The sequence below is a fragment of the Myodes glareolus genome, chromosome 17 (assembly GCF_982192425.1).
Source record: "Myodes glareolus chromosome 17, mMyoGla1.1, whole genome shotgun sequence".
Taxonomy (NCBI): Eukaryota; Metazoa; Chordata; class Mammalia; order Rodentia; family Cricetidae; genus Myodes; species Myodes glareolus.
The window spans coordinates 65,850,664-65,874,723 of NC_142042.1; the positions used below are offsets into that span (position 1 = coordinate 65,850,664).

General features: G+C 45.1%; 1 protein-coding gene across 1 annotated transcript in view; it reads right to left on the minus strand.

The window, feature by feature from the left end:
* The window catches only part of Nup210l (nucleoporin 210 like), a 91,775-nt gene that overhangs the window by 59,817 nt on the left and 7,898 nt on the right, over window positions 1-24,060 (minus strand). Inside the window, exons 3-12 of the mRNA XM_087897331.1 lie at window positions 17,379-17,510; window positions 15,730-15,823; window positions 14,585-14,735; window positions 10,463-10,595; window positions 8,605-8,763; window positions 4,885-4,953; window positions 3,994-4,100; window positions 2,354-2,494; window positions 1,836-1,967; window positions 1,139-1,294 (exon numbers count right to left, since the gene is read on the minus strand). Coding sequence (XP_087753457.1) covers window positions 1,139-1,294; window positions 1,836-1,967; window positions 2,354-2,494; window positions 3,994-4,100; window positions 4,885-4,953; window positions 8,605-8,763; window positions 10,463-10,595; window positions 14,585-14,735; window positions 15,730-15,823; window positions 17,379-17,510 — 1,274 coding nt within the window. The remainder of the gene's footprint in view (window positions 1-1,138; window positions 1,295-1,835; window positions 1,968-2,353; window positions 2,495-3,993; window positions 4,101-4,884; window positions 4,954-8,604; window positions 8,764-10,462; window positions 10,596-14,584; window positions 14,736-15,729; window positions 15,824-17,378; window positions 17,511-24,060) is intronic.

Consider the following 24,060-nt stretch of genomic DNA (forward strand, 5'->3'; position numbering starts at 1 on the left):
GAAAAGCCAGACACAGTGCTGGGGAGAAAAAGCAGGGCTTTGCACAGGGTAGGTTGTGTTCTCTGCCACTGGGTTACGTCCCCAGCCCAAGACCAGCCCATTTTACAACTGAGAAAGCAAACACAGACACCAAACATATGGGTCTTTTGTTGTTGTTGTTTTGTTTTCTGAGACAGGGTTCTCTGTGTAACAGGTCTGGCTGTCCTGGAACTTGCTCTGTAGACCAGGCTGGGCTTGAACTCAGAGATCCATCTCCTGCTGAGTGCTGAAGGGACTGAAGGCGGCACCACCACCACCCGGCTAAATATAGGACTCTTTAGTAGGAATCAACTCATATTCCGAACTATTTAAGGAATATGAACTTTCAGGTTGAATTTCATAACATTTTAATTTACTTTAGCTCTATTTACTGAGATAGGGTTTCATGTAGTTGAAGATGGTGCTGGATTTCTGATTGTCCTGGCTTTACCTCCTTAGTGCTGGATTACAAGCACGGTCTCCATGCCCAGTTTTGTGGGTGCTAAGGACTGAACCTGGTTTTTTGTGCATGATAATCACTCTACCAGCTGAGCCATGACCTCAAGTCTTGAGTAAAATTTTCAAATAGTCAAGCTGGATTAGATGTAATTTTGAACATGTCCTGAAATTAAATTTAGAAATTGTAGCCCGTTGGTGGTGACTCACATATTTAATCCCAGCATTTGAAAGGCAGAGGCAGGTGGATCTCTGTGAATTCGAGGTCAGCCTGGTCTACAAAGCGAGTTCCAGGACAGTCAGAGCTACACAGAAAGACCCTGTCTCAAAAAAGAAAAGAAAGAAAAGAAAAAAATCCAAACAAACAAACAATTAGAAATCATGGGGCTGGAGAAACTGCTCAGCAGGTGAGAGTTCTCGCTGTTCGTGCGGAGGAGAGAGGTTCAGTTCCTGGAATCCACATGGCAATTCACAGCTGCTGGAGACTCCACTTCCATGGGATCCAGTGCCCTCCTATGACTTCCATGGATACTAGGCACAAAAGTGGTGCACAGATATATATGGAGGCAAAACACTCATACACGTAATTTATTTACAAAAAAAAATCCCAACCAAATTTAGACAGCGGTGTCCCAAAGATACTTGGTTTTCAAGAGACACTTACCTTAATTTCTCCATATCGAAAAGGATTTTGTACATCTCGTGCCAAAATGGTACTGTTCCCTCTCACCTGACCTGCGGTGACCACTCCTTTGGTGGTGACCATGGCCACCGTTTCGTTAGAAGAGGTCCACGTGAAGTTGCCACTACCTCCCTCCACCTGTGAAAAACCACAACCCATGTTGAACTCTTCTGGGAGGAAAGGGAAATCTAAGTGAAAATGTAGAACCTGCCTGGTGAAGTCAAGTTTAGAAACTAATAAAATGATGTAATAAACGATCTCTGCACATGTCAAGAGGCCGTGAGTCGGCCAGGAAGGAGGAAATGATGAGAAAAGGATTAAAGGGAGGAGAGGGTAAGGAGCTCTCCTGCCACACAAGGTCACAGGGGCATCAGGGAATGGGACAAAGCATCGTAAAACTCACAAGGAGATGGCAGATGGCCACACAGAAAGCATGGCAATTCTTAGGTTTGGTGGGGAGGTAAAAATCAACAATGAATCTGGGGCTGGGGTGCAGCCCGGCAGGCAGAGTGGAGCTCTGGGTTTGATCCCCGCACTGCATTGCCAGGCTGTGCATCTCACGTGCTGCAGTCTGGAGAACCTGAGGTTACACGGTGTTCAAGGCTAGTCTGAACCACACGTCACAACTTTCTCAACAAAACAACCTACTAGGGAATCCCACTATTAGAGGATGTCATACCTGAACTTTGTAACGATTTGGTATTCCCAGAGGATAATGGGGAAATGCCAGAAAGCTGGGTGTAAGCTGGATGGGAAAATACACCTTCACTTCTTGCTGGTGACTGATTTCATACGTTTTAGGCTGAGTACTCTGCAGAAACAAGGAAAAAATGTCAAAATAGATCTCCTGAGACCCTTTCTTGTTTTATTTTTGTTTGTGACATGGTTTCTCTGTGTAATATCTCGGGCTGTCCGGGAACTTGCTTTGTAGACCAGGCTGGTCTCAAACTCACAGAGATCTGCCTGCCTCTGCCTCTCGAGTGCTGGGATTAAAGGCGTGCGCCACCAGCCTCTGCCCAGCTTGGAAAAGTTTCTTAGAGGAACTGTGTGCTATCTGCAGTGGAAGAACAGTCTGTAGAGGCATGCAGTACCGTGTGTGTGGCGTGACAGAGGAAGATGGCATGTCACAGGTGCTTTAAATCGCAGCAGCCCACCCTGCAGGGCTCCTAGGGATTGGCCGGCTGTTGAGACACCTACCTCCTGAGTGCTGGGAGTCAGGGTCGCATTTATCACCGCAACCCCATCTTTCAGGGCTTTTAACACATGGTAAGATCCATTGGAAGTACTTAGTTGCTCTTCAAAATATTCCTTCAGAAACTGGAACGTGATTTTGAGATTCTGAAACCAGTCCAACGGCAAAACAAATTTGAAGATGTATTTTTTTCCCCAAATACATTTCCCTAAAACCATTTTAAGCCAAGCCACAGATAAGACTGTAGCTATGCACTTAAGGGATGAAGACATAAGAACAGGGGTCGGGTGTGTGTGCTGGAAGGATGGCTCAGTCATTAAGAGCAGTTGTTGCTCTTGTAGAAGGCCCAATTCAGTTCTCAGCACCCACAGGGCAACTCACAACCACCTATAGGTCTAGTTCTGGGGATCCAACACATCTGGTCTCTGGGCACCTGCACACACATGTACATACCCACAAACACATAATTAAAATTAAATAAACAGAAGCTAGGCCGTGGTGGCACACACCTTTAGTCCTAGAGACAGAGGCAGGCGGGTCTCTGAGTTTGAAGCCACCTCCAGTCTACAGAGCAAGTTCCAGGACAGGCAAGACTACACAGAGAAGTCCTGACTCAAAAAAAAAAAAAAAAAAAAGAAAGAAAGAAAGAAAGAAAGAAAAAGAAAAGCCAAAAAGTAAATAGATAAACAGAAGCTGGAGAGATGCTCAGTCCTGTGCTTTTCCAGAAGACCCCTGGTTCAGTTTCCAGTACCGACACGGCAGCTCTTAACCATGTAACTCTAGTTCCAGAGGATCCTATGCCCTATCCTGGCCTCTGTTCAGTATCAGGAATACATATATGCAGAAAACCACTTGTACACACAAAGTTTTTTCTCTGTGAAACAGCCATGGCTGTCCTGGAACTCACTCTTTGGATCAGGCAGACCTCAAACTCACAGAGATCCACCTGCCTCTGCCTCCTGAGTCCTGGGATTAAAGGCGTGCGCCACCACCACACCAAGCTATAATTAATTGATTCAAAAAAGAACAAAACTTTTGCTTTCCCTCGTGGGAAGTCTGTCAGAAAGGTGTGATTTAAGAAGGTATTCATGATGCATAATGCCTAACTCTCAACCCTGTCAGTTCTGGGCAGGACGCAGAAGTACGATGTGCAGAGAGAGGCCTGTCCCCAGCTGTTACTGGGGTCTTCAACTCCTGCCTGTAACCCCGATCATATTATGACTTCCAGGTTAACATTCCCCCAAGGACAGCACTAGTGAATGGTAATAATAATAACCACAACTAATAACTTGCATTTACAAAGGTGAAGATTCAGAGCAAAGGAAGAAAGACTGCTTTCTCCCACTCAGATGGCCCACGCCAGGAGCTGTCCACAACGGACCTGAGAAAATAAGAGAGGATTGTGGTGTGGCTCAGTTGGGAAAGTGCTTATCTTGTGTACTTGAGGCCCTGGATTCGATGCCTAGAAGCACATAAAACTGGACATGGGCACACATCTGTAATCCTAGCACTCTCCTGAATAGATGCAGAAAATCAGGAGTTCAAAATCATTGTCTTCTACGCAGCTAGCTGAAAGTCCAGTGTGGACTATGTGAGGTCCTGTCTCAGACAGGGAGCGAAAACAACAAAAACAAATGAGACTCACGTCTGAAATATGAACCCTTGTGCTGCTTTTGTCAAACACATCAACTGTGATGATATACACCTGGCCCACCTCGAGACTCCATCGGCCGCCAGGATAAACGGTGAAACCTGCACGCAAAGCAAGAAACAGGAGACTGGGAAGAGGTCCGTGTCCTCCTGCCACGAGGTAACAACTACGGACTTTAAAACAAAACAAAACAGAAGATGCACCGCACGGTTACTCTCCTGTCTCCTGTTATAAACACCATGGCCAAGCATGGTTTGAATGAGATGTCCCCTCGACAAGTTTCAGGCATTTCTTGGTTCCATTCCTGACTGCTTGGGGAGGACTAGTGGGAGCGGCCTTATCGGAGGAAGCCTGTCACTGTGGGCAGGCTGAAGGTTCCAACAGTCTCCACCTTCTGCTTGTGGGCACAGCCATGAGTGCCCAGCTGCTGCTCCAGCGCACACCTGCCAGGTGCCATGCTCCTGCCATGACAACGATTGATTTCTGGCCATCTGAAAATGTCAGCCCCAAATAAATCCTTCCTCCCCTCAGGTGCCATGGCCATGGTCTTGTCACAGCAGCAGAGAAGTAACCGAAACCAAGCAGGGTGGGGCTCGCGTGTCACCCCAGCACTCGGAGGCAGACAGGTGGATCTCTGTGAGTTCAAGGCCAGCCTGGTCTTCAGAGCAGATTCCAGGACAGCCAGGGCTGCACAGAGAGACCTTGTCTTAGAAAAACAAAACAAAGCAAAAAACAAAAGAAAGAAAGAAGGAAAGAAAGGAAATGAATCAAAGTCAGGTTGAATTCAAAGTCTCAAATTCAAAGTCTGAGACTTTGGCAGTCCTTTTAAGTTTAATGCATTCATTTAAATTACTCAACTCTCTGAAAGCCATTATCTAAAATCACCTAAATATCCAGGCTCCACGACACATATGGTAGCGTTTGGAAGTCCAGATACAGAGCGCATGTGGACATCTTAATTTTGCTAAGGAAGTTATCTGAGCCAGTGTTGGGTACAAAAAGAAAGATGAGCCACTGAAGAAAAAAAGTAAATTGTACAAACAAAACTACACACACACACACACACACACACACACACTTGTGTTTCATTTACTTTGGAAAGCCAAAACTTAAATATGAACACTTCTGAGAAAAGCCTGAACACAGCCCAACAAGATGGCAAATGGCCCAACAAGATGGCGGACGGCCCAACAAGATGGTGCAACAGTAGTATGCAGCTGCTGCTAAGCCTGAAGTTAAGCTTGATCCCCAGGACTCCCACAGCTGTTACCTGACTCCACACACACACACACACACACACACACACACGCATGCATAAATAAGCATAATAAAAATGCAGGGGCTAGAGAGATGCTCAGCACTGGCTGCTCTGCAGAGAACCTGGGTTCAGGTGCTGGCATCTACAGCAATGCTGCAGTCCCAGATGTCTGATACTGTCATCTGGCCTCTTCAGGCATTAAGCATGCACATGTATGACACACACGCAGACAAAACATGCATATACACAGAATTAAATTTAAAGAGGACAGAATGGAAAGGTGGTCATGTTCTGTGGTTTTAAAATTCACTTAGCTACAGAACTATTTCTTCAAATAAATTCTCCCAGAGGAGCCCAGTATGGAATGCAGGAAAACCTGATCCCATTCTGGAGGAGACAAAGACATGGCCTGAAAAGACGAACAGTGGAGCTGGAACCGGGGTGAGACTTGCCACCCAGCAGCGTGCCTAGAGCTCTACAGCTCCAAAATCGCTATAGCTTGCAGCAAATATTCACTACCAAGATTTATTTCTTTGCCATCAAAAACACTTCTATGAGCTACAGAAATGGATGGATGTCTCTGTGGTTATTCTTGCAGGGGAGCTGGGTTTGATCACTAACATCCACATGGCGACTCACAACCATCTGTAACTCCAGTTCTAGGGGATCCAATGTCATTTCTGGTTTCCTCAGGCATCAGACACACACTTGGTACATTTACATATATGCGGGCAAAACATTTGTACATGCTGGGCAGTGGTGGCGCATAATCCCAGTACTTAGGAGGCAGAGGCAGGTGGATCTCTGTGAGTTCGAGGCCAGCCTGGGCTACAAAAGCTAGTACCAGGACAGGCACCAAAGCTACAGAGAAACCTTGTCTCAAAAAACAAACAAACAAAAAATTATACACATCATAAAATAAAATAAATACATCTAAAAGAAAATTTTGTTTGTATTTTGTTTTTCAAGACAGAGTTTGTCTGTGTAGCCTTGACTGTCCCGGAACTCACTCTGTAGACCAGGCTGGCCTTGAACCCAATGAGATCCACCTGCCTGGCATCCAGAGTGCTGGGATTAAAGACGTGCACCGCCACTGCCCAGCTTCATCTAAAACATTTTAAAAAAATACTTCTAGTTTACTTAGATATGCTACTAGTTAAATACAATTACTTTTTGGAAGAAACAGAGATTAAAGGCATGTGCCACTTGGCATCTGTCTTTTAGGCATATTTAAGTAGGTTTAGTGAGAAAGGCCTGTAAACCCAGCATTCAGCAGGTAGAGTAGAAGAATTGTAAACTCTTGGCTAGCTTGGGCTACTTAGTGAGTTATAGGCCAGCTTGGGATGCATAGCAAGACACTGTTTTGAAACAAACAAACACTACCAATTAAGCAAACAGAAATCAAAAAGGAAATTGTTTATGCACTCACCCTGATGATATACAAATATGCATATATATAAGTATACATACATGTACATGTGATTGTATGCCAATTGATAATAATTTTTACCTGTTCACTATAGAAAATCTAAAGACTGTATAAGCAACTGTCCAGACTTGGCTGGTTCTGATGATACTTGAATATAATAGTCATAAAATATACGCATTAGAGTGTATTTCAGAACTATAACGAATGAGGAAACATCAGCCTGGCTCCTACAGTCACTCCTGTTGTGAGAACACACACGGACATCTAGCTCACACACACACACACACACACACACACACACACACACACACACTGCTGTGAGAACACGCATGGCCATCTAGCTCACACACACACACTGCTGTGAGAACACGCACGGCCATTTAGCTCACACACACACACACACACACACACAGCTGTGAGAACATGCACGGCCATCTAGCTCACACACACACACACTGCTGTGAGAACACGCACGGCCATCTAGCTTACACACACACACACACACACTGCTGTGAGAACACGCATGGCCATCTAGCTCACACACACACACACAGCTGTGAGAACACGCACGGCCATCTAGCTCACACACACACATTGCTCTCCTCCACGTACTCCATCAGAAAACTTGCTGCCATCGGCTCCCTACAGCTCCAACTTCCTCCTCCTCTTCACCATGCTGTCATGTGCAATTTCTCTTCTCTTAGGTTATCTCCGGCTGAGGATGTTGATCAGCCGTTAGACTTGCCCAGCAAGATGAAACCTTGGGATCCATTCCCAGCACCATCTAAACCCAAAGTGGTGGTGCCCACCTGCAGCTGCAGTGCTTGGGAGATGGGGAGGATAAAAACTCCTGGATATCACCTGCTACATCACAAGGCCAGCCTGGGCTACATGAGGCCTGTCTCTTCGTGTCTTTTTGTAATTTCTACCTGCTTTTCTTCTTTTCAAAACGGAGCTACTTTTACTGACAACGTGACCCAGACTTCGAACTACTAGTCTTTTATTTTTATTTATTTATTTTCTTATTTTAATTTTACGTTATGGGTGTCTGCATGTATAGTGTGTCTGTGTCCCGTGGGCAAGAAGTGTCTGAGGAGGCCAGAAGAGATGATCAGATCCCTTGAAACTGAAGTTATATCCACCATGTGAATACAGGAATCGAACCTGGGTCCTCTGAAAGAGCAGTCAGTGTTCTTAACCACTGAGCCATCCCTCTAGTTCCAGGTTTGTTTATTTGTTTGTTTGACAGTCTTGCAATGTAACAGCCCAGGCTGGCTCAACAGATAGCAGTCCTTCTGCCCTGGCCTCCGAGACACCAGGAGCATATATATATACTTCTGCTAGGGAACCAGGGGCACTCCTGCCACTCAGATGGCGTCCAGTAAGCAAGCATTCTTCTGTAGGTATTACATTTTAGATACTTTAAGATGACTAAAAGCTGGCTGTGCTGACAAAGAAATACAATCCTAATATTAGAAAGTGAAATCATGTCTCAAAAAAGAAAACTGTGTGTGGGTGTGCGAGTGTGTGTGCAGGTGCCCTCAGAGCACCTGCAGGGACAGGTGCTCGCGAGCTGCCTGCCATGGGTGCTGAACTCAGGACCAGCAGCAAGTCATTTCTCCAGCCTTATCATCACTTTTTTTAAATTAATTTATTTATTTAATGTGCACTGGTGTTTTGTCTACATGCATGTCTGTGTGAGAGCGCTGGATTCCCTGGAACTGGACTTACAGACAGTTGTTAGCTGCCATGAGGGGGCTGGAATTGAACCCAGGTCCACTGAAAGGGCAACAAGAGCTCTTAGCCATCCCTTCAGCCCCACCCCCATAATCACTTTTAATAGGCTCTTTTACCAAGAACCATGCCTACTATGCTCAGAGAAGTTTAGATTGCCCACTAAAGTTGAACAAAAGGATACTTTTGTGGACAAAGACAAGGTTAGTTTGGCCCAGTTGGAGAGCAGTGACCGTGGCTGTTTTCTCATCCAGTAGAGCCACTTTCCCAGAAGGAGAACCTTTATTCGTGCATCTGTTGTCTTGCAATTCCAATGTGTAATGTTCCAGGGGAAATTTCACCTCTGTAAGACATGAAAGACACATGTAACAGTCCAGGTCAGTGATGTCCACCGCAGTGTGAGGGAGACAGACACCTGTAACTGTCCAGTCAGGACAGTGATGTCCTAGACCTTAAACCCACAGCTGGATCCCTTTCTGGTCCCTTCTTCTTTTTCTTTTCTTTTCTTTTCCTTTCCTCTTTCTTTCTTTCTTTCTTTCTTTCTTTCTTTCTTTCTTTCTTTCTTTCTTTCTTTCTTTTTCAAGAAAGGGTTTCTTTGTAGCTTTGAAGCCTGTCCTGGAACTATCTCTAGAAGACCAGGCTGGCCTTGAACTCACAGATCCACCTGCGAATTAAAGGCAGTGCCACCACCGCCTGGGTTCTGGTCCCTTTTTCACAAGGATGAATCTGCACGGCCACTGGCAAGAAGGGACGCTCTGACCTAACTGGTAACTTATACACTTGAAAACTAGTGAGTCACTGAGTGTGTGGCTGCACCCTTGTAATCCCAGCACCTAGAAAGAGAGGCCAGGAGATCAGAAGTTCAAGGCTAGCCTCAGTTACCTGGGGAGTTTGAGGTCACCCTGAGTTTAGCTGAGATACTGTCTCAAATGACAGCAACAGCTGGGCATGGTAATGCACACCTTTCATCCAAGTATACAGGAGGGAGGCAGGAGGATCTCTGTGAGCTCAAGGCCAGCCTGGTCTACAGAGGGAGTTCCAGCACAGTCAGGGCTGTGTAAAGAGACCCTACTGCTAAAAAAGAAATAAACAAACAAGGCAGTATGGGGGCTAAGGAGATGACTCAGTGGTTGAAGGTGTGCACTGCTCCTCCAGAGGATCGGGGTTCAGGACACAGCATCCACATCAAGTAGCTCACGACAACCTGTACTACATACATCTCCAGGGGATCTATTGCCCTCTTCAGGACTCTGTGTGCACCTACACTCACATGCACACATAACCACACACAGATACATAGATATATACATAATTAAGATTAAAATACATCTTTGCCAAAATATTAACAGCAAAGCAAACAAACTTGGTGACCTGGGCAGATCACTACTAAGCATGCAAAGGACTAAGTTAGCAGAGATCAGATAGCCTTTTTTTTTTAAAAGATTTATTTATTATGTACACAGTGTTCAGCTTCCATGTATGACTGCAGGCCAGAAGAGGGCACCAGATCTCATTACAGATGGCTGTGAGCCACCATGTGGTTGCTGGGAATTGAACTCAGGACCTCTGGAAGAGCAGGCAGTGCTTTTAACCTCTGAGCCACCTCTCCAGTCCCTCAGATAGCCTTTTTTTTTTCTTTTTCTTTTTTTTTTCTTTTCGAGACAGGATATCTCTGCATAACCGTCCTGAAACTTGCTTCGAAGACCAAGCTGGCCTCGAATTCACAGAGATCCGCCTGCCTCTGCTTCCCGAGTGCTGGGATTAAAGGTGTGCGCCACCACTGCCCAGCCAGATAAGTTTTTTGCACTTCCTCTATCAGCTGAAAATTCTGGGCTGTCACCTTAACAGTGGGTGCAAACGCAGAAGCTAAGTGTCCTAACTAAAGCTAAATTATGTCAATAAGCTCTTTGGAATATGCAGACTTCAGGTACTTAGAAGTATTTTCCCACAACATCTGACACACAAAGAAGTGGTTTGTGCACTGCCTCCTTCAGTATCACCAGGAAGAGGCATGAGTCCTAGGGAAAGCCAAGCCGTCTTACCTGTCATTCTTCCCTGAACCATTTTTGCAACCTGGTATTTAATGCAGGCTCCTACTAAGAGATACGTATCGTGAGATGGCATAAGGAATATGTTCTCCAGCACGAGCAGACGGACCAAGGCTGCCGACACTTTCTGAAAGAGGACGAAGAAATTTCCATAGGCAAAAGTCACTAAACTCCCACCCTTCTTCAGGGCCTACTTTTTAAAAACGACTTATTTGTATTTTATATGCATTGGTGTTTTGCCTGCATGTCCATGTGAGGGTGTCGGATCCTCTGGAACTGGAACTACAGACAGTTGTGAGCTGCCATGTGGGTGCTGGGAACCCGGGACCTCTGGAAGAATAGCAGTGCTCTTAGCCACTGAGCCATGTCTCCAGCCCCAAAGCTTACTTTTAAAAAGCTAAAAAGTAGTTTTTGCACTTGTTTGTTTTTACATGTGTGGAAATGTGGCTGTCACAGGGCAACCTGCAGAAATCAGTTTTCTCCTCCACCACATGGGTACTCAGGATCAAACACGGGTTGTTAGGCTTGGCAGCCAAGTGTTCTTACCCACTGAGAAATCTCATCTGTCCCCCTTTTTTTATAAGTTTAAAAAATATATAAAGAGCAAAAAAAATTCCTAATAATCACAAATCATTTCAGGTTAACCTGAAACCATCTAACAGAGATGCAGTCTACTAATCCAGAGCTCTCCGGCTCTAGCTCCCGCTCCCTCTCTGTCTGTCTGTCTGTCTGTCTCTCCCTCTCTTCAGTCCCCCCCCCACCCCGCTGACAGGCCCTGCTGTGCAGGTTAAGGCAAAAGAGAGGCAGGTGCAAAAAGCAAATGCAACATCCCCTCACCCCCTTTTCTTTCTTAAACAGTTTATGGTTTATTTTAACCAAGCAGCGGTGCACACCTTTAATCCCAGCACTCCAGAGGCAGAGGCAGGGGGATCTCTGAGTTTGAGGCTAGCCTCACGTACAGAATGAGTTCCAAGGCAGTCAGGGCTACACAGAGAAATCCTGTCTGGGAGGGGGTGAATTTTAATGTGCATGGGCATTTTACTTGCATTTATGTCTGTGAACTATGTGTGTGCCTGAGTCCTTTGGAGGTGAGAAAAGGGTGTTGGATTCCCTGAGAATGAGATTGTAGATGGTTGTAAGCTGCCATGTGGGTGCTGGGAATTGAACTGGGTCCTTTGGAAGAGTAGCTAATGCTTTAACTGCTGAGCCAGCTCTCCAGTCCCGATTCTCATTAAAAGCCAGCATTATTCTAACCCAGCATCAGTTTATTGGGTTGTTTAGTAGGATGCCCACACAGTTGTTCTTTGGTCATGTAAATTAAATGCTTATCTAAGTTAAATTTATCATATATATATATATATATATATATATATATATATATATATATATATAGTGTTTTGAGACAGGGCTTCTCTGTCCTGGAACTTGCTCTGTAGGCCAGGCCTGGAACTCACAGAGATCCGCCTGCCTCTGCCTCCTGAATGCTGAGCTTAAAGGCGTGTGCCACCACTGCCCAGCTGTTAGTTATAATTTATAAATACATTACAACAGGAAGCTGGGTATGATGCTACAAGGCTATAATTCCACTATTTAAGATCCTGAGATAGGAGGATATTATTTTAAGATGTGTTCATTTGTTTCTGCTGTGGAACATTTGTTTAATGATGCAAAGATGAGGTGCATTATTTTAGGTTGCATTTGTTTAACTCTGAAGCTGTGTTACTTGGCCTGTCTAAACACCTGACTGATCTAATAAAGAGCTGAACAGTCAATAGGTAGGCAGGAGAGAGGATAGGCAGGGTTGATAGGCAGAGAAAATAAATAGGAGGAGCAATCTAGGCTGCTGGGCAATATGATTTTAAGCTGTGTGACTTTTGTTTATGCTGCATTTGTTTGACTTGGTGAAGCTGTGATTCTCCGCCTGTCTAAAACAGCTGAGGGTCCTAATAAAGAGCTGACCGGCCACTGGCAAGGCAGGAGCAAGGACAGGCGGGGCTGGCAGACAGAGAGGATAAGCAGGAGGAAAAACAAGGAAGAGGAGGAGCAAGGAGAGAACAAGGGCAAGAGGCCAGTCAGCCAGGGGGTGAGAGTGAAAGGAAAACAGAAGTAAGAAAAGGAAAATGCACAGAGGCAAAAGGTAGCTGGGATAATGTAAGAGTAAGCTTCGTGTGTGATTTATTCGGGAGCTATGTAGAGGTCCCTGCCAAAAGAGTGAGACATCACACTATACTAGGCTCTAAAGAAAAGAAGAGAAAGAGAACGCTAGGCAGGGCCAGTCACCCAACCACACAACCAGCCAGAGTATGAAGGGAAGAAAGATGTATAGAACAAAGAAAGGTAAAAATCCCAGAGACAAAAGGTAGATGGGAGCTGGGCCATGGTGGCACACACTTTTAATCCCGGCACTCGGGAGGCAGAGGCAGAAGGATTTCTGAGTTTGAGGCCAACCTGGCCTACAGAGTGAGTTCCAGGACAGTCTACACAGAGAAACCCTGTCTCGAAAAAGAAAAGAAAAGAAAAGCTAGGTGGGTGACTTAAGAAAAGCTGGCTAGAAACAGTTAAGCTAAGGTCAAGCATTCATAGGTAAGACTAAGTCTCCATGTATTTATTTGGGAGCTGAGTGGCAGGTCCACAAAGAGTTAAAAAAAAAAATCCCAGCTACATTCTCCTTTCCACACTCTCCTCCAATCGTGGTTTCTGTCTCATCACAGGCTATAGAAATGGATTGATTCTCCAGCTGATTGGAGACTAAAACCAATTAGTGACCAAAACAATTATTTTTCCTATACTGAAAAATAAAAGGGGACTGGATTGATGTCCAGTGGTTAAGAGCACTAGTCGCTCATGCAGAGGACCTGGGTTCAATTCCCAGAATCCTCTGTAACTCCAGTCCCTGGTATCTTCCTGCTCCCTCTTTCGGCTTTCAAGAACATCAGGCACACATGTGGTGCACACACATGTGCAGGCAAACACCCATAACTTTAAAGACATTTTAAAATAATTTTAAAAATTTAAATAACAAAAGCTTTGGACTGGGCATAGTAGTGCACACCTTTTTAAAAATTTTTTTATACACACTGGTTTGCCTGTATGAGGATGTTGAATCCTTTGCAACAGGAGCTGCAGACAGTTGTAGCTGCCATGTGGGTGCCAAGAACTGAACCCGGGTCCTCTGGAAGAGCAGCCAGTGCTCCTTACCACTGAGCCATCTCTCCAACCCTGGTAGTGCACACCTTTAATCCCAGTACTCGGGAGGCAAAGCTAAAGGGTCTGTAACCTGGAGACCAGCTTGGTCTACACAGTGAGCTTTAGGCCGTCCAGGGCATCATAAAAAAGGTAGATATTGAAAAGCCATTGACAATGACACTGGGACTTGTTTCCTCTGCATATACTGGATTTTTGGGATCCAGTCTGTTTGGATGCTCACCTTCCTGGACCTGGAGGGAGGGGGGAGGAACTTGAACTTCCCACAGGGCAGGAAACCCTGACTGCTCTTAGGGATGGAGAGGGAGGAGGAGAGGGAGTGGGGGGAGTGGGAGGGTGTTGGGAGGAGGGGCAGAAATGGAAACTTTTATAAATTAATAAACTTTTATAAATTTAAAAAAAAAGGTAGATATTTTATTTTATTATTTTTTTGTTTTTGTTTTTTGAGACAGGGTTTCTCTGTGTAGCTTTGGAACCTGTCCTGGAACTCTCTCTGTAGACCAGGCTGGCCTCAAACTCACAGAGATCTGCCTCTGCCTCCTGGAGTGCTGGGATCAAGGCGTGGAGCAGTTAGCTATTTTTAACGGAGAATGTCAGTGTATGGGGCAGCTCAGTGGTGAAACACTGCCTACCATGTAGAAGGCAAGGATTTGACCCTCAGCATCAGTCACACAGTCACACTGTGTAGCCCTGGCTGGCCTAGAATTCAGTCTGTAGACCAGACTGGGCTCAAGCTCATAGAGATCCCGGCTTTGTCTCCTGAGCACTGGGATTAAAGGGGTGTGACACCACAGGAGGTGTGAAAGGGCTTTTTCAAATAAATGATGCCTATTGGCCCAGATAATAGCGAGTTAGCAGTGTCTATTCCGCACGGGGAGACTTGGGAAGGCCGTCTCTAGCGCAGCTGTTCACCTTGTAGAATGGCTCATAAATTCGGACTTTCACCACAGCAGCTCCCGTTCTCATCCCAGACACCAAAACCACGTCTCCTTGTCGCTCCTCTTTTTCCATCTCAATGATGTAGTCAGGGGGAGAATATTCTGCTTCCGAGAATTTCAGGATCCTAGATACAAAGTAAGATTTGTCTCTAGTAGGAATAATAGACTTCTAAACTTTAGTTTCTATGAAATCTGTTCATGTAAACAATTCTAAAATACCTTTGCTTGCTTGTCGGCTTTTTTAAACAGTGTAACCCAGGCTGGCCTCTAACTTGGATTTGAAACAGTGTAACCCAGGCTGGCCTCGAACTTAGATTTGCAGAGGCTCATATAGCAGAACTTATATAGCAGAGGCTCGCCCCGAACGACTACTACTTTCTTTTTTAGACAGATTTTCTCTGTGCAGCCCTGGCTGTCCTGGAACTTGATCTATAGACCAGGCTGGCCTCAAACTCAGAGATTCACCTGCCTTTGCCTCCTGAGTGGTAAAATGAAATGTGTGTGCCACTACTGCCCAGCTCACCCTGAACTTCCAATCCTCCTGCTTCAGCACCTCCACCCCCAACTCCCAGTATTAGGGTTCTGAGACACTGAGCCTGATTTGAGTTTTTACTTTCTGATTTCCAGAAGGGCTAGCCTATGGTTAAGACTGCTATCAAACTATAATTTAGGCTGTCTGTGATCTGTTCTTTGGTATTGGTGTTGTTGCTGTTTTAATTTTTCTTAAGGTGTTCCCACTGTGTAGCCCTGGCTGGTCTGGAACTCACTATGTAAACCAAGTTGGTTTTGAGCTCACAGAGATCAGCTTGCCTCTGCCTTCTGAATGCTGGGACTAAAGGTGCTTGCTAAACCAATGGGCTAATAATCTCACTCAGTTTCAGCATGTGCCAACAGCTTGAGCTCACGGATTTCCCAACAGAGGCTCAAAGTAACTCTCACGTAGGTTCCCACATTTATTCCCTCTGTCTTTCTACCAAAGGTATTTGCCCTAGTGAATGTATCTGTTTAAAAAATTCCAGACAGTAGGATTATCAAAGTCCACACAGACGGCTGCTGTCCAGAGGTTTCACGGGGACACATCTTCAGGGTCAGGTGGTTTATGTTGGCCTTCAGCTTTACCTAATTTTGCTAAACAACTCCTCTCTTGCTGACTCGTTATCCTGGGCGATGCTCCACTCAAACACCATGCCTGCCAAAGTGCTGAACGTGTTCCCTGCAGAGCAAACCAAAAGCAGGCGAGACAGAGTCACATATTCCAAAACATTTCAGTGATGAATCAGCTGAAACACACACATGAAGACCCTTACAAGACAACGTGAGTGTGGCTTCCAACAGGCTGGCACTTAATTATTTATTTAGGTTTTTGAGACAGGGTTCTCTGTGTAGCCCTGGCTGTCCTGGAACTAGCTGTGTAGACCCGGCTGGCCTCAAACTCACAGACCCACCTGCCTCTGCCCCCTGAGTGTTGGAATAAAGGTGTGCGCCCCCACGGCCCGGCTCCAACAGGCTTTCTAAAGTAGAATGGACCCATGTAGACTCACTGCCAGCTGCAGGCATATTGAACCCTGGTTCCTTCAAAACAAGTTGTCATAAAACTAGATTCTAAAAGTTATTTTTTCATGTCTTAAAAATTAGTCCAGCAGTCTTGGGCTAATGAGGTGGTGGGAAGGCAACTCACAGTGGGAGCCTGAGCTCCATCTAGTAAAGATGGAAGGAAAGGGCTGTCCCCTGACCTCCACATGCATGCCAGAGCATACATGCACGCCATAGAGTACATGCATGCCTTAGCATACATGTGCATATGTGCACTCACACAGACAATACAGTAAAAGAAATTTTAAAACCTGTTTACTAAATAATTTACAAGTATAGCAGTGATAACTTTTTAAATATCGTTTTACAACCTCAGTATAGCACATTTAAGGCAAATTATCAGGTGGTGGTGGCACAGGCATTTAATCTCAGCACTCAGGAAGCAGTGGTGGGTTGATCTCTGTGCATTGGAGGACAGCCTGGTCTATATAGTGAGTTCTAGGACAGCCAGAGCTACACAGTGAGACCCTGTCTTAAAAAAACAAAACAAAAACCAAAAAGGACCTGAGTTTGAGCCCAGGACCCATGTGATAGAAGGAGAGAACTGGCTTCCACCAATCATACTATGACTTCTACATGTCTGTAGGGTGTGCAGGCCCCACCCCCATATACTAATTTTTTTCATTTTATTTATTTTTATTTCATGTGCATTGGTATTTTTGCCTGCATGTATATCTGTATGAGGGTGCTGGATCCCCTGGAACTGGAGTTACAGACAATTGTGGGCTGTCATGTGGGTGCTGGGAATTGAACCCAAGTCTTCTGAAAGAACCCCTAGCCCCAACCAATTTTTTTTTGGTTTTTCGAGACAGGGTTTCACTGTAGCTTTGGAGTCTGTCCTGGAACTAGCTCTTGTAGACCAGGCTGGCCTCCAATTCAAAGAGATCTGCCTACCTCTGCCTCCCGAATGCTGGGATTAAAGGTGTGTGTCACCACTGCCCAGCCTGATTAATTTCTTTTAAAGTCCAGAAATAACAAGAAATAATAGCAGTAGTTTTGTTGTTTTTGTTTTTTTTGCAAGAAAGCAGCTAATACATTGAACTACGTTCCGCACTGCCAACCTTCCTGCATGTGAGAAATGAGAAATGAGAAAACAGGTCACATTCACAATCTGCTAGCAGTTTCCGAGCTCCTGCTTTAGGCCCCCTTTGCTCCGGCCTCCTCTGGCCCCGTACCTTGAGCATCCAGAGCCCTCACCATCAGCTCCAGGGGCGCGTCGTCCACATACAGCTCCCGGGTGCGAGATACGATTTCTATGCTGTTTATAACATCGACCTTAACATCACAGCGCAGTTCATGGTCAGTCACTGCAAGGGACAGAGAGCTGACTACTTAAGGAAATTTGTCACCAGTTTATTAAATGTCTCAAATACTCAGAGTTTAAAGGTTATACAAGGCCAGCAGCCAGAGCTATGTAGAGAGACTGTCTCAAAAAGTCAAAAAGAGGAACCTCTGTTTCACGACAAGGCTGTGTGGGGAAATGTCCTGCCGAGCCCGAGAACGAGAGAACTGAATTTTTTTTAATTTTGGATTTTATTTTATGTGGCTAGGTATTTTGGCTGCATGTAAGTCTATGTACTATGTTCATGCAGTGCCTCAGGAGGTTTTGGATCCCCTGGAATTGGAGTGCAGGTAGCTGCTCTTCCAGAGGTCCTGAGTTCAATTCCCAGCAACCACATGATGATTTCCAATTGTCTCTAATGAGATCTAGTGCCCTCTTCTGGCATGCAAGCACACATGCAGGCAGAAAGACAGTATATATAATAAATAAATATATATTAGAGAGAGAGAGAGAGATGCTCCTCCGCTAAGAGCTGTGTGTCAGGCCCATCCCTGAATTCCTGCAGAATTATGTGCTAATGTTTCTTGTATGCCAAGTTCCTAACCAATCCAAAAAGACCTGAAAGATATACTGGTTGCAGTGACTGACACCTAGAATCCTGGTAGCTTAGAGGCTTGGGCAGGAAGATTGCTGCCCGTTCAACCAGCCTGAGCTGCTATACAGCAAGGCCCTGTCCCAGAAAATAAAACCCAGAGTTTGTGTCACCGAGGGACCTATTTTACTCCTTGTCTTTTTTTTCTTCGACACATGATGTGGTCCATTTAATGCAGCAGTGATTTCTTTTTCTTTTGCAACAAAAGTTGGTGGTGAGAGTTCTTTAAAACATATATCTAAATAACTTTACATTTACATATAACATCGTAGAAAAAAAGCATAGAACTCAATTCTACATACCTCAGAACCCCAAGCACACATTACAAAACAGAATAACACATTATTAAAAGAGACAAGGACTCCAGAAATTTTGCCTGTTGGTTTGTTAACAGGGAGGGGATGCCACGGGTGGCTCACATTTTGGGTTGAGGAGGGCTCTGTATTATCACTTTTGTACTTGTCAAAACTAATATATAAAGCTAATATATATATATATGTGTGTGTATGTATGTATGTATATTAGTTTTGAAGGAAGCCAGACTTTGAAGCTCCCGTATAGTTCCTGATTTTCACAAGAGTTCCTTCTGAGCTCAAGCTCCCGTACCAATGCCTGGGTCAGATCCTGGTCCTGGGAGAGAGAGGGAGAAGAGTCAAGATTGTGAAAAGATGGCGCAGCAAGCTTTAGGCAGAATGTACCAGCTAAGGTGGGCTCTTGGAAGTGACAGTTCACAACGGTGTGTGGACTACCTGAATGGTAAGGGGGAGGGGCAGCAATGGCTTCTTTCCTGAGGGGCTCAAGCCTACACAGTTGTCTCCCTTGTTTGGATTGGAATCATAACGTAGAAACATAACATAGAAAACTGAACCTCTAGTGGCACTGAAGAAGCAGGGAAGACAGACCACCAGACCTTCCCACAAGGTGCCGGCTGGAGGGGACTTAGGAACGAGCAGAGGGAGCAAGAGTGACGCTGGTGGGGAAATCAAGGCCACTGAGCTGAGATCTAGAGAGGTCTGGAGCTGAAAACGAACCTGACACGCTGCAGGGATCAAAGGGAGCAGCTCCACTTATTAGACATCTTATCCGCACACCTTTAATCCCAGCACTTGAGAGGCAGAGGCAGGCAGATCTCTGAGTTCGAGGCCAGCCTGGTCTACAGAGTTCCCAGGACAGCCAGGGTTACACAGAGAAACCCTGCTTCAAAAAGACCAAAAACCAAGCCTAAACCAAACCCAAACCAAAAAACTCCCCCGCCCCTGAGAAAGACATCTTATAAAGGCAATGAGTCATTGCAGTGTTTCTAGTAGAAGGACTGTGACTTAGGGCACCCACGTGGGACAGTGGGCAAGAGCAGCGAGGTCTGCCAGGAGGATTTGCTAAGAGGCACAGGGATGGACTAAGGGGACCGCAGCAGATGCAGAATAGTTATGAAATTGAGATTCCTTTTGGGGTGTGAAGCATCTGAAGGGAAGAGATGCCAGCCTCATGGGTAGAGGGTTTGAGGATGGGTAGAGCTGAGAAGCAATGTTTGATATTCCTTGTCTTTTTAAAAAATATTTATTTATTTTATTATGTATACAATATTCTGTCTGTGTGTCTGCCTGCAGGCCAGAAGAAGGCATCAGATCTCATTTCAGATGGTTGTCAGCCACCATGTGGTTGCTGGGAATTGAACTCAGGACCTTTGGAAGAGCAGGCAATGCTTTTAACCACTGAGCCATCTCTACAGCCCCCTATTCCTTGTCTTTTTAAGTGGATTTTTTGTTTGTTTGTTTGTTTTCGAGACAGGGTTGCCTCCTGAGTGCTGGGATTAAAGGTGTGCGCCACCACTGCCCGGTTTAAGTGGAATATTTAAAAATATTTTAGAAAATGAGGGTAATAGGTTTTTGGTTGGGTTTGTTTGTTTGTTTGTTTTTTGAGACAGGGTTTCCCAGTAGCTATGGAGCCTGTCCTGGAACTCGCTCTGTAGACCAGGCTGGCCTCAAACTCACAGAGATCCGCCTGTCTCTGCCTCCCGAGTGCTGGGATTAAAGGTGTGACCACCACCGCCCAGCGGTTGTTTTTTTAAATTTATTTATTTAGATAAGTAAAATGGAGGTACTGTATGGGAACTGTATTGATGAGCCTCTAATCTGTGTGTAGTGGTCAGAGGACAACTTGAGAGTGCAGGTTCCTTCCACATGTGGAGGCCTGAGATCAAACTCAAGCTGTCAGGCTTGGCAGCAAACACCTCCACCCACTGAGCCACCTGACCAGCCCTCCGGGGTTTGTCTGTTTGTTGTTCCCACCTCTTTAGACTCTGAACTCCAATTTTTGTTTTGTTTTTAGTTGCTTTATTTCCTTAAGACAGGGTCTCGACCCTGGGCGGTGGTTGCATAGGCCTTTAATCCCAGCACTCAAGAGGCAGAGGCAGGAGGATTTCTATGAGTTCAAGGTCAGCCTGGTCTACAAGAACTAGTTCCATGTCAGGCTCTAAAACAACACAGAGAAACCTTGTCTTGAAAAACAAAACAAAACAGAACAAATAAAAGACAGAGTCTCATTGCGCAGCCCTGGCTGGCTGGGAATTCAAAGAGACCCTTGTGTGTGTTTATGATCCTCCTGTCTCTGTTTACTGAGTGCTGGGATTACAGGCCCATGATGCCATGCACGGTAACAGATTTTTACTTCAGAAAACACTGTCTTTTTTTACACAAGAGACGTTAAGAACTGAATTTAACTGTAACTCAAGCACCCAGGGAAGTAGACCTCAAGTTAAAGGACACCCTGAGTTACACACACACAATAAATCCTAGGCACCCTGGTAAAATAAACTAAGACCCCAGTGCAAAAAAAAATTGAATTTGCCATATTGAAACTACTTTATGTGTTTGGGTGTTGCCTGTATATATGCTTTGTGCCGTGGGCAAGCATTACCCTTGGAGGCCAAAAAGGGACAAAGGCCCCAGGAACTGGAGTTATGAAAGGTTCTGAAGTGCCCTGTGAGTGCTGTGAATTGAATCTTGAGCCTCCGAAAGAGCAGCCAATGCTCTGGCTTCTTAGCTGTCTCTCCACCCCTAAAATAGCTCTTCATGTGGACGGGGCTGGACAAACAAGAGGACACACAAAAGATGATGAAGGTCAGGCTTTGACGAAAACTATTCCCTATGTGTGGACATGTGTCACAGCAGGCGTGTAGATGTTGGTGGACAACTCTGTGACTCGGGTCTCTCCTTCCACCTTTACATGGGTTCTAGAGATGGAACTTAGTCATCAGGCTTGGTGACGAGTGCCTTTACTCACTGAGCCATCTCACCAGCCCAGGTCTGTCTTTCTGACAGCAAAGCTACAAATAAGCAAAAGAGAGATGTCTAGAATGAGCCCAGTCTGGAGCTGAAGCTATCAGCATGAGTTCATATGCATTTTAATCATATATGCAGCTAGACAATACAGAAATAAATACAGAGACATGTGTACACTCAGGCTGGCATGTGCACATTACTTTCTTAGCTCTGTCTTATAAGAGAACCTGGAAACTGGGACACTCCCTTAGCAACAAGCACACTAGCATCTAGAACTTGCTGTCTAAATATAACTCTGGAGCTCAAAAGCAAGGAAGTACTGTGCTAGGAATATAGCTTAGTTGCTAGAGTTTTTGACTAGCATGAAAGAAGCCGGGGGCTTGATCTCCAGCACTGCATAAACACAGCCCAGTGGTGCACACTTGGAATCCTAGGGCTGGGGAGGTGGAGGCAAAAGGACCAGAAGTTCAAGGTCAAGCTTAGCTATATAGTAAACCAGAGGCCAGAAGTGGCGATATGAGACCTTATCTTTAAAAAAGGGGGTGGGGCAGGGAGTTCCATAAAGGAAATACCAAAAATAAGGGTATATGCAAAGGACACAGGAGCCAAACTGCAGGACACCACAAGTAGAAAATATGAATTCCCACAGTGTTAGTGTTATTCTTTTTGATCTCTGGTCCCTTTAAGGGGCAAGCCACGCCCACTCCCAGAGACTTCTGACCTCTCGTTGCCATCTTTCTTTCTTTCTGTTTCCTCTCTTGGCGTGTGCACACATGTTTTTGTCTTTCTCTCTCCCTTTTCCTATTTCTGTCTTTCTCTTTTTAAGTAATAAATGTTTAGCCTTATGTCTGTTTACTATGTCCTGTAAGCCTTTTATACGCCTCTCCACCGGCCTGCTTGAGTGACTCTCCCGGCGGGGAATCTGCACCATTCTAGCCATCTCTGCCTGGACTAGCGGCTGCGGTCATGCCAGCATTATTTTTTAAGGAATATTAATTAGTTTTCTTTCCAAGGCTCTGACAAAGCACCAAGACCAAAAGTAACTAAAGGGCAGGAAAGACTTTTTCATCTTATAGACTACAATCCATTGAGAGCAGTCTAAACAGGAGCCTAAGTAGAAATCTGAACCAGAAATCATGAAGGAACATTGACTCACGGGCTCATATAGAGGATGGGACCATTGCCCAGGGGATGATGTCACCCACAGAGGTCTGGTCCCTCAGACATCAATTAACAACCAAGACAATCCCCCATGGACAGGACAATCTCACTAGTCAGTTCTTCAGTTGAGATTCCCTTATCAGGTGACTCACTTAGGCCGTGACAAGCTGACAGTTAAAACTAACTAGGACACGGAGAATTAGATTATAACCCCGTCCCCAAATAGCTAAGTCCACACTGATGTAAGTGGCCGAGAAAGATACTCAATGGGAAGATGCTATATGGAAGATGTAAGACTTCTTTTTTTCATTATACTACCCACTAAACATAGAAGAGTTGAGGGAAACGAAGTGACCATCTGAACAGCACAGCACGAAGATGCAGGCAGGACAGGTATGGTGGTATACACCTGTAATCTCAGTATTTGGGAGACAGAGGCAGGAGGATTGACAAGTTCTAGGTTGACCTGGGCTACACAGTGAGATAACCTGTTTCAAAAACCAACTGAACAAACAAAAAGATCCACCTGGGGCAGTGGTTCTCAACCTCCCTGAAGCCGCAAACTTTCAGTGCGGTTCCTCATGTTGTGATCCCCAATCATAAAATTATATTTGTTACTACTTTATAACTGTAATTTTGCTACGGTTATGAATTGTAATATATTTGTATTTTCTGATGGTCTTAGGCGACTCCTATGCAAGGATTGCTCTCCACCCCCACGGGGCTGTGACCCACAGGCTGAGAACTCGTGATCTAGAAAGATGGCTCCACAGTTAGGAGCAGCTGCTGCCTTTGGAAAGGACCCAGGTTCAGGTCCCAGGACCCACATGGTGGCTCACAGCTGTAAGTCCAGTTTTAGGGGGTCTACTGCCCTCATCTAGCCTTCGTGGACACCAGGCATGAAGTGGTATACTCACAAATATGTAGGCAAAACGCTGTCTTGGTTATTTTTCTACTGATGTAACAGCACCACGACTCAGGCAGCTAATAAAAGAAAGTGTTCAATTGGGCTGACCGTGTCAGAGATTAGAGTCCATGATGGGAAGCCAAAGCACGGCAGCAGAAACAGCTGACAGCACACATCTTGATCCAAAAGTAGGAGGCAGAAAGTCGCACTGGGAATGGCTTTTGAAACTCAAAGCCTCCCAGTGACACACCTCCTCCAACAAGGCCACACCTTCTAAGCCTTCCCAAACAGTCCAACAGTTGGGAACCAAGTCTTCAAATGTATGAACCCAAGGGAGTGCTTCTCATTCAAACCAACACACACATAAAAATAATAAAATCTTTCTTAAAAATCCATGCATATGTGTTAACATTACTGGGTAAAACCTTTAAGGAGTGACAGGATATATCAAAGTATCTTTCCCTGATGTAGGTGGGTCTTCTATATTTCTGTTGCTTTCATTGATTAATTAATAAAGAAACTGATTGGCCTGATAGGTCAGAACATAGCTAGGCAGGGAAGACAGAACAGAATT